At 41.0% G+C, this 10,643-nt stretch overlaps 1 protein-coding gene across 2 annotated transcripts in view; it reads right to left on the reverse strand.

Moving 5' to 3' along the window:
- Positions 1 to 6,069, reverse strand: part of LOC117518807 (low-density lipoprotein receptor-like) — a 131,851-nt gene extending 125,782 nt beyond the window's left edge. For both annotated transcript variants that reach the window (XM_034180045.1, XM_034180046.1), the window contains exon 1: positions 5,937 to 6,069. In XM_034180045.1, coding sequence (XP_034035936.1) covers positions 5,937 to 5,997 — 61 coding nt within the window. In that variant the 5' untranslated portion in view covers positions 5,998 to 6,069. The remainder of the gene's footprint in view (positions 1 to 5,936) is intronic.
- Between the last annotated feature and the right edge of the window lie 4,574 nt (positions 6,070 to 10,643).

The raw sequence follows: 10,643 nt of genomic DNA on the forward strand, positions 1-10,643 counted from the left end.
ACTTCTGCTCTGTGTGAAAACATTCAGCTGGTCGAACAAAGTCTAACTAAATGCTAATGTTACAAAAACTTCGCAAACAATAATAAACCGTCAGGAACGACAGCAAAATGAAATACAGACGAATTGAAGTTTTCGGCGGCATTCGTTCAAATTTTTCAACACTTTAAAAATCCTGACGAAGCGCCAGCTGCAGGAATGAAGCTGTGTGAAGGATAAATGATGCCAACATTCTTGCTTGAAGCCTTCTTGCTCTCGGTCGGGACAGTCGCATTTTTCTCTCCTCTTCCCTCTCCAACTTTCCTGCTACTATAGCGTGTTTTGTCTGTGAGGCTGCCAGCCCTGCTCCTCTGGAAAACGGCAAAATGGATCTGATCAAGTGGTCTTTGAACGCAATTGAAACTATTTTTTCCACAAGGCACTCGGGAGCGGAGGACCCAACCTGTCCTGCCGGGACACATGTGGCGGGTTACGTGATGGACAGCTGGCAGAGGTGGCAAGTCATGTGCCTGTACACGTTGTCTGTGGAGGACGTTGAAGATGTTTACTTATTTGGAGCTGTGGTGACCAGGATTCTGCTGTGTGGAGCGGCCACAGTACTGGTTTACCGGAAAATTAAGAAGGTGGAGGCAGCATTAATTGGCCCGCCCAGGCTGCCCCACGATTGATTCGATTGGAAGGGCAGTGTCAGCTCAGTCGGCGGGTGTCAACCGCACGTTGGAATCCATCTCGGGGAGAATGGCTGCACTGGAAACCCGCTTTGATCGTCTGTAAGACCACATCTCTCCTCAATTCAGATGTATTGGGAGCCACTCTGAAGTTTCAGACTGTGGAATCTGCCAGGCGTCTGTTAATCTGGATATCTATTTGGTTTCCAAACACCAGCTGTCCTTCAAGGCCGCTGGGATAAAATCCTCCCCCGAAGAACACTCCTGATAGCCTCGCTCCTCGTCTCCCCCGCCTCCTTGTCTTCCCCTGCCTCCCTCTCTTCCCAGTCCTGAGATGTTGACTGTGGGACCTTGAGACTCTGGTGGACTGATTCAGGACTGGGATCCCCCCCCCAGGATGGACAGATAAGGCCTGATGGCACCTCAAGGGCGGCCTTTCTGGGCTGTCTGTCTGGACACTGGACACATCCAAGTCTCGGCTGTTGTCTGTGTTTTTTTGTTTTTGTTAAGACTGTTTTTCTGTGCTGTGGGTTTTTTGCTCTCCAGTGGTGCTGCAGGAGTTCAACGCAGCAGTGGAGGTTTTTCTTTTCCCAATTCTTTCCTTGTGTGTGCTTTTATGTCCAGACCGGCTTATGTGTGTTGCTGTTTGTTAAGTGTGTCATGAGGCCGGTCAAGGTTTGCTCAGCCCTGCTCGTGACCTAGGACAGGGATATACATCTGGAGCTGGTCCCCGGGCGCCAAAAAGGCGACCTCTGCTCCTAACTGGCAATTAGGATGGGTAAAATGCAGTAAACACATTTCATTGTGCAGGGAACATGTTCCTATGTGCATATGACAATAAACGTCTTTTGAATCCTTGAATCCTTGAACAAAATTCATTGCTCTTCGTTAAGTGCCGTGTGAACGGGCCATTAAACAAACTTCAAAAACAAGACATACTTCATGGGAACTTGTTTTAAGTGGTCATCAGGCCTGGTTAATACTTGGATGGGAGACCACCTGGGAATACCAGGTGCTGTAAACCGAGCAGGGGTGGAGGTCAAGTGGTGTGCTTGGTTTTGGTGTGGAAGGTTTCCAGTTCAATCCCCACCCCTGCCACATTTCTCCATGAAATGTGGAGTTGCATCAGGAAAGGCATCCACTGTAAAACTTTTGGCAATTCAACATGGAAATCCACCTCGGATCTGCTGTGGCGACCGAGTGAAAACGAGACAGCAGCTGAGTGAACTTACTTTTTTCTTTTAAGTGGTCATATCAAAACACCTTTTCAGTAAACTGGAGGCTTGTTAATTTGCTTGCCTGTAGCTTTTAAAAGGACAAGAGCTAGACCTTGTCCTTCAGAGGGCATCCTCTTGAGGTCCTATCACTACTCCTCCAAGGTCCTTTGACCAAATTCGGTACATGGATGATGGTCAATCCAGGATTTGCCCTTAAAGGATTTGTGTAGGGAAGGTTAAGGTCATTTGGAATCAAAGGTTAAAATACCTATTTATCTATATTCCACTCTGATGTCCACCAAACACGGCACACATGTAGATGTGTCCTTGAATTACCAAAGGTCAATCATTGGGTTCAGGCTATTGACATCAAAGGTCAAAAATAAAAATAATAAGTATTCCATTCCAGTATGCAAATATGGCAAACATATGAAGATAGGTTCAATAATTTTGTCAAGGCCATATTTGTCAAAGGTCAATCATTACAGCCAAGGTCATGTCTGTCAGTTTGTTGGCTGACTTTTTGCTGATTTCTAGTGATGTCAGTCTGACACCAAAGCTCCGATCCTTGCTTCAAACTCGAAGCTGCGTTCTCTTTGAACCACTGCTTTAAAGCTTGCTTTGCAGCAGAGCAAATGATGTAAGCGAGAACGTATGAAGCAGTGACTGCTTCAGTCCCGAATGAATCGCTTCACATCGCTCACAGGAATTATACATCGGATGCCACGATTGAAGTTCAGAGATACATGACTAGGGATGGGTATCGAGAACCAGTTCCTTTCGGGTATCGGTAAGAAATGATTCGATCCACCGACATCAATAAGCTTTGTGTTTAACGATTCTGTTATCGGTCCTTCAGAGTGGCCGTTGTTTTGGCAGGTGTTTGTCAGGAAAATGATCATTTCTCTACATTGATTACAGACCCTGCAGCGGGTCCTTAATCAGCTTTTCTGCAGCGCGGCTTTGCTTTGAACCTTGAACCAATCGAAGCGTGGTTCGCAGATTGAAGCAATACTTCGGTCGATTGCTTCATTTATTTATTTCTTTCGCTTAATTTCCCCCCACTAAAACCCTAAAGAGCATACGTCTGTGAGTATTATTTACCTTTTCTATGTTAAACCGACCTGTTATGGTCTTCTGAAACAGTTGATAGATGTATTTTATAACTTAAAAACGGGAGCGATGCTAACGCGTTAGCATGTCTATGGCATTTTCAATGTTAAAAGTTAGCATTTAGCAATCGCAGCCGTCATCACGTTCGGGTGCATTTGTTTTCAGATTGTAATATTCCTTAAATTTATTTTTGCTTATATATTAATAATCTAATGATTATTATATACAATTTTTGAGAAAGACACAAAAAGAACCTGAATAGAAACACAACAGAAAATATATAATAGCAACTAACGTAAATAAATACATACAGAAATAAATGTTTCCTGTGAACAACTAGTGACTCTTACACCTCCATTTCATCCCTGTCTTATTTAAGTTTAATGACAGTTTGTTTTGGTCAAACCATATTTTCAGTTTGTTAATTTCTTCAGTGATTTCCTCCAGAACTATCTGCCAAACTAGAAAACTGCTGCATCCTAGTAAGAGCAGAATACTACTGGAATGAATTTGAATAAGTTGTATTTTTTTTTCTCACCTAAATGGATTCAGCACTCACTCCAGTTTATTGTCTGGAATAGTCCCAGATTGCATTTCAGAGCTTCTAGAATTCAAACATTTTCGTGCACGTGGTGTTGGGGGGTAATTTTGGGTTTCAGCTTTTTTTGTTTTTCACCACTTTCATCCCTGAATATGAGTTGTGATTCACTTTTGTGTGGATTAAAGTTACTAACTGGGACTCCTGTCTTGTTGCGAGAAAGAAACGAGAATCATCCTCCGTTCTGTTCACACAGCTCCAAACGTTGCGCGGCTCTCTGGCAAGTCAAGATAGAACGATAGAGTCCAGTCTGAATTAATAACTTCAAAGTGAAACACAGTTTTGTTTATTTTTATTTATGTCCAGAGATCAAGGATACAGTGACTAATTTCATATTTATTTACTTTAAGACTCAAGGAAATACATAGAAAACCTGTAAAGCCTACTTTCTGTACAAAATTCACGAGGTATCGATAAGGGAATCGATAAGGAATCAGATCGATAAGCAGAATCGATAATGGCATCGATATTGATAAAACCTTATCAATACCCATCCCTATACATGACTGATCCTCTCTTGCAAAGATCGGAGGATCCTCTGGTGTACTGGAATGACCACAGAAATGTTTACCCACATTTACTCTAGTTGGCCAAATACTCATCTGTTCCTTGTGAACATGTTTTTTCAAAAGCTGGTGAAGTTGTCAGCAAAAAAAGAAATCGCCTGAGTCCAAAAACAGTGGAAAACCTCATATTCCTCAATAAAAACCTCTGAATTCCCATCCCCAAATTTCATGACAGTCGGTTACACAAGAACAACCCACTTTCCCTGTACCTATTTTGTGTCCTAAATAACAATCTCTGAATTCCCATCCCCAGAATTCGTGACTGTCTTGAGTTACACTAGCACAGCCCACCTTCCCTACACATACTTTGTTTCCTAAAGCACACCTTCTCTCAATCCCAGATACTAGTCAACATATGTCTACTGAATCAGCTGAACATATTTTGACAGTGTTGTCTAGTATTTCACCACTAGATGTCACTGAAATGAAACTTTGAATGAATGAACCCATGTTCAATACAACTGGCAAAGTGGTTCAATACTGCTTTATTGCTTCATTTGAGCATCACTACTGATTTCTACTACACTTGGTATGTCAATGAAGGGTGAATCCAAAATTGCCCTTAAACAATTTTTGCAAAGGTCAAGGAATCGGATTTTCAGACAGATTTGGACCACAAACTTAGGTGGATTACAGGTTACTCCAGCAAAGGTCAGCCACAGGTTAATCATTTGGGTGAAGGTCAAAGCCGCTGGAGACGCATTTCAGATTGCCATTGTGCTTGTGTCCTCAAGCCCACTGGTATATATACACAATTAAATTTTAATATTCAATGGAAAAATTTGTTTATATCAACACCAAAGAAGGCAAATCCTCACATATAAGTCGAATCAGTCACTATTCACTCTTTCACCTCCTTGATAATCACTTTAAACAAGTACTTGTAGTTACAGTAATTACATCATTTTTCACTTGATCAACAAATTGTTTTAGTTCTACCTGTGACTAATCAGGTCCAACAGAATTATTTGATAAACAGTCTTTCTTCGTGCTTGGAACAACCCCTAACCATAACAAGTCTGTGCTACGAATACAATTTGTGGTTATTAACAGTGTTGCCACAAGATACTTTGAAAAGTTACTTTATTAATTACTTTTTAGAGTTACATTTTATAGTTACTTCAAGATGGTTAGGTTATGATTAGGGTTAGAAATAGCAAAATTAAAAAAAAAAAGTGTTGATGTCATTGGGATTGATCAATCCTCACACGGACAAATAGCTAAAGTCCTCTTCCGGTCACGGAACAATATCCACTGCCTTTTTTTTTTTTAATCTGCAATCAAAGGTGGCTCATATCTTCATTCAACTTTGATGACAGCACTGATTGTTGAAATGATCATTTTCATAAAATTAATCATCAACTATTCTGTTAAAGATTTAGCCAACTTAATTGTCAAACTCTGACTCAGCGAAGTATCTAAAATGTGCAGCTTATCTTTATTTTATATGAATGTATTTTAGATTTATTGTTTTTGTTTGTTTTGAGAGGGTGTACCATTTAGTTGTACACCAGTTCAAAATTAATTAATTGTTAATTCGGCAACTCCTCGTCTTAATTTAAGCTTTAACGTTTCGTTTTTTTTGAACCAACCTTTGCGTCAAACTGATTTAAAATGAAAGGAGTTTAAACATGCACCGAAATAAAGTCAAACGGTCTGCAGCATGTTTACGTCACACTTCATTCAAACTTCACAGACTGCGCTGAAAACTGCGGCAGAACAGCAGCACGCCGTAATATTACTTTAACACCGTGCACAACTCATTCTGGCTTCTTACCGCAAATATAACGCCAACTTAGCACCGCAACGAGAAAAGATAAAGCTCCAAGGTGCCCCATGCTCAACGTGCTCAACGAGCTCCGACTACAGTCTGCACGCGGACATGACGCGCAAATATGACGCAATAGTATTCTTTGAAAAACTAGAATGGCACTCAGTACATCCTTCCGCCAAGATCCAAGGTTCCTGTTTACATTCTTTTGATATTTGTCATTTACTCCTTTTTCATTGTGAAAGGGTTATTCCTTTAAGCTCTTCTCTAACATTCTTAGGTCCTGTTTACACCCAAATTACATTTTTAAAATATGTTTTGCCAAAACACAACTGCACAGGAAATTTTGCTCTGCTGGGATAGTATTTGATCCCAGTCCAAATAGAGTGAAATATACTCTATCACGGAGCTAAATCAACTCAACACAGTGTGAAATCAACTCTTACTGGAGTAAAACCACTTGCACTGACCAGACGATGTTACCGACCGACACCCCCCCCCCCCCCCCCCCGTCAGCCCTGCCGTCACTGCGCATGTGTCATCAGCCAAGGTTCACTAATTATCACCTCGTTTTTGCTTAAAACCACACTCCAGTCATCATCTGTCTCAGCGACAGATATCTGAAGCTTTTGTACAACAATCATGTCCCACTTGCTGAGATGCCCTGGGCCACATTTGACCACATTAGGCCCCATAAAAACATTAATCATCCCCGCCTGCATCAATTTATTTATTTATTTTTGGCAAATTTCATTGATGGCGGCCCGAAACTTAGCGTTTGTTGTCATTGAAAACCACACAGTTGCTCCGTCTTACTCGCACAGTTTATCACGCTACAAGCATGGAGTGTACTGACTGTATTCAACATGGAAACACAATTTATTTTAAAAATATCTGATATTTTCAGTTCTTCACTTGGTATGTAGGTGCTTTATGTGTCCTTTTCCAGGTTTGAAATGACGCTGTATGTACCTGTTTCTAAGGGTGGAAAAAAACACCCACCCTCATCACTTTTTTCTGATGTCAAAGATGATAAACTAATGTTTTTTGGCGGGGGGGCTTACTGATGTGTGGTGCAATGCTACAGACACAGTCACATACATACAAAAAGACAGGCGACAAGCTTTTTCCTTTGTCACTTGGTGTACATTCCCAGGACATTCACGCTTATAAATCAATGTTATCTGTTCATAAAAACAATGATTTTAGATTTAGACCTGTTTATTTTCTGCTAACATTTACAAAATATAAGATAAACAGGATTTATACAGAAACACAGATGTTTCAAAGTGTTTTACACCATTTTGGATTATTTTGTCCGACCAAACAACAAGCTGAGGTAAGTAACTAAGTAAAGTTTATTTGTATATCACCTTTCAAGATAAAATCACAAAGTGCTGTACAGGAATTTAAGAAGACAGAAATAAAAATACAGAAACTAAAATCAGCAATAACTTAAAACTCGTTAAAAGCAAGTCTGTACAAATGGGTCTTGAGCTTCTCCTAAAAAGTTCCAACAGAGTCCTCAGAACATAAGTGTAGTGACAGTGCATTCCACAGTTTGGGTGCCACAACCTTAAATGCACAGTCTCCTTTGGTCTTCAATCTTGACCTTGGTACAACCAACAGGTTCTGGTCCGAGGATCTCAGAGACCTGCTTGTCACATACGGGTACAAAGGTTCACTGATGTAAAGTGGCATTTGAACATCCAGAGCTCTAAAAGTCATCACCAATATTTTAAATTGCAGTCTGAACTGAATTGGGAGCCGATGCAAAGAGGACAGAATGGGTGTTACGTGAGACCACTTAGAAGACCTTGTAAGGAGCCTTGCAGCCGCATTTTGGACCATCTGTAGGCAGTCCAGCGAAGACTTACTGAGGCTAAGGAACAACGAATTACAGTAATCAAGATGTGAAGAAATAAAGGCATGAATGATCTCTTCCAGCTCAGCTTTAGCCTGGTCAAATGTAACACCCAAATTTCTGACTGCTGAGTGAACAAAAGAGGATAGCGAGCCAAGGTTCTTAACCACTGAGGGAACAAACTCCTCAGGGGCACAAACAAAGATTTAAGTTTTTGCTGTCTTAAGTGACAAATAGTTAGCAGCCATCCAGTTGTTTATGACATCAATACGGTTTTGAAGAACAGATACCTTAGAAACATTTTGTGGAGAAAAGGAGATGTACAGCTGTATGCCATCTGCATAGCAATGATATGATACATCATTAAAGGAACTCAAAATATGTCCAAGTGGGAGCAAGTACAATGCAAATAAAATAGGTCCCAGAACGGAACCTTGGGGCACACCACAGGGCAGAATGGCAGAAGAGGATGTATATTTAGCTGCAGCAACTGAAAAACTTCTATTAGAGATAGGATAAAAAGAATCTAGGGCTGACCCAGAAATGTTCACCCATGTCCTTAATCTCTCGATTAAAACACCATGATCAGCAGTGTCAAAAGCTGCAGACAGATCCAAGAGTACAAGTACTGAATATTCACCTGCATCTCTGCACATTAAAATATCATTTGAAACTCTAAGAAGAGCTGTTTCAGTAGAATGCAAGTGACAGAACCCAGACTGAAACATCACGCTGCTAGTGCCAAGTATTCACTTGGACTGGCAGTGATAGACATAAAGAGTAGACACTGCATCGGCTGCTACTGCCTTTTGGCACTAACGAGCCGTGGGACCGCCATTTTAGACCGGTCATCCGACCTACTCCACTCAGTGCTGTTTTGCAGCACAATGACGTGTCAGCGCATTTAATCCATTGTAACTCTTTGAATACTAAACTGGTTTTCACACGTTTTTTTTTTCTACAAACATCATACATGTAGCTATGATACAGGAGAAATGGTTCGGCGTATTTTAATATTCATAGTAGGATTAACAGTAATAGAATATTCTGATATAGCCTAGCCATTGCACTCTGCACACACACTCGCACGCACACAAAACTAATCCACTGTGCTGTCTGGAGGCTGTTGGCAGGAAGTTGGAATGAAAAGCTGGACTAATTTCTGATGTGATTTTTTCTTTTTCTTTTTTTCGCTGCACTGAGGATGTACGGTCTTTTTTTGGTAGTACACGCGCGCACAGGCGCTGACCAGGTTGCGTGTTTGAGTGTGTGTACGCGTGCGTGCATGCGGGTAACGACGACTCCACGAGACATGATTTGATTGAGCTAACTGAATCTGCTAATTCTTGTAACACACACAAACACAAACAAAAACACACACAAAACAAATCCACTGTGCTGTCTGGAGGTTGTTAGCAGGAAGAAAGAATGAAAAGCTGGACTAATTTCTGATGTGATTTTTTTCTTGCTGCACTAAGAATGTACAGTCTTTTTTTGGTAGTACACGCGAGCACAAGCACCGACTTGTGTATGTGTGCGTGCGCATGGGAGACGACACATTGATTTGATTGAGCTAACTGGCGCTAATTCTTGTAACAGACACACACACAAAATCCACTCCGCTGTGAGGCATCTGGATGCATGAAGAACTGTTCAGAAGAAAAGCTGACGTGATTTTTGGCTGGACTGAGGAACTACACAGTCTTTTTTTTTTTTTTTTTTTTATGGAAGTCCAAAGTCAGTGCACAGCATCACTGGACTACGTGTCAGAATTTGGACTTTAGCAGCAGTGGAACACCAAAATGTAAGGCCCTTTTCTGTTGTTTATAAATGAATAAAATGTCAAATGACAAGAATCTATTATAGCCGTTTGTTTGATCCTACATTGTCCTTTGACCTCCACATTAGAAATATTATGAGGACTGCTTTCTTCCACCTGCGAAATATAGCGAAGACTCCTCCCATCCTGTCTATGTCTGATGCTGAGACCCTGATCCATGTGTTTGTCTCTTCTAGACTGGACTGTTTGCAGTCTGATTGCAATGTTCTATTTTCTGGTTTACCGCAGTCTAGCATTAAGGCTCTCCAGTTGGTTCAAAATGCTGCAGCCAGACTTTTGACACGAAGCAGAAAGTTCAACCACATTACACCCATTTTGGCATCCCTTCACTGGCTTCCTGTCCCATTGAGATCAGATTTTAAGGTTCTGCTACTAGTCTATAAAATTGTTCACGGACTGGCACCTCCCTACTTAGCTGACCTAATTAAACTTTACGTACCAGCCCGGGCATTGCGTTCTCAGGGTGTGGGACTACTTTGTGTCCCTAGGGTGAATAAGAAGTCTGCGGGTCACAGAGCTTTCTCTTATCGTGCCCCTGTTCTGTGGAATGATGTCCCTGTGTCAATAAAACAGTCAGATTCTGTGGAGACTTTCAAGTCCAGATTTACGGCTAGCATACTGGTATAGTTGTTTTACGCTTTTTACTCTTTTAATTCATTTTATTAGTAAACGGAGCGGGCCACGGCCTCAACTTTACCTAAATTCTGGGTCTTTTAGTGAAGCTTAGGGCTAGTGGCCGGCGATCACCTTAGTATTTCTTGTTGATTAATGCTGACAAATTATACTGTATTTGTTGTCTTTCTGATGCCTGATTTTTTGTCTCTGTTTAAGGTGCAGTTCCATCCAGAGATGGGAGTCGTATTTATGCTGGCGACCCTCCTGTCCTGTGCACCAACAGCATTTCCTGTATATTTGTTTTGTGTATTGTTCTGTGAATTTCTGTATTTTACATTATATATATAAACATATAAAATTATACATTTATTATCTACATCAATTATTCAGATCC

Source organism: Thalassophryne amazonica, chromosome 10 (assembly GCF_902500255.1).
Source record: "Thalassophryne amazonica chromosome 10, fThaAma1.1, whole genome shotgun sequence".
Taxonomy (NCBI): domain Eukaryota; kingdom Metazoa; phylum Chordata; class Actinopteri; order Batrachoidiformes; family Batrachoididae; genus Thalassophryne; species Thalassophryne amazonica.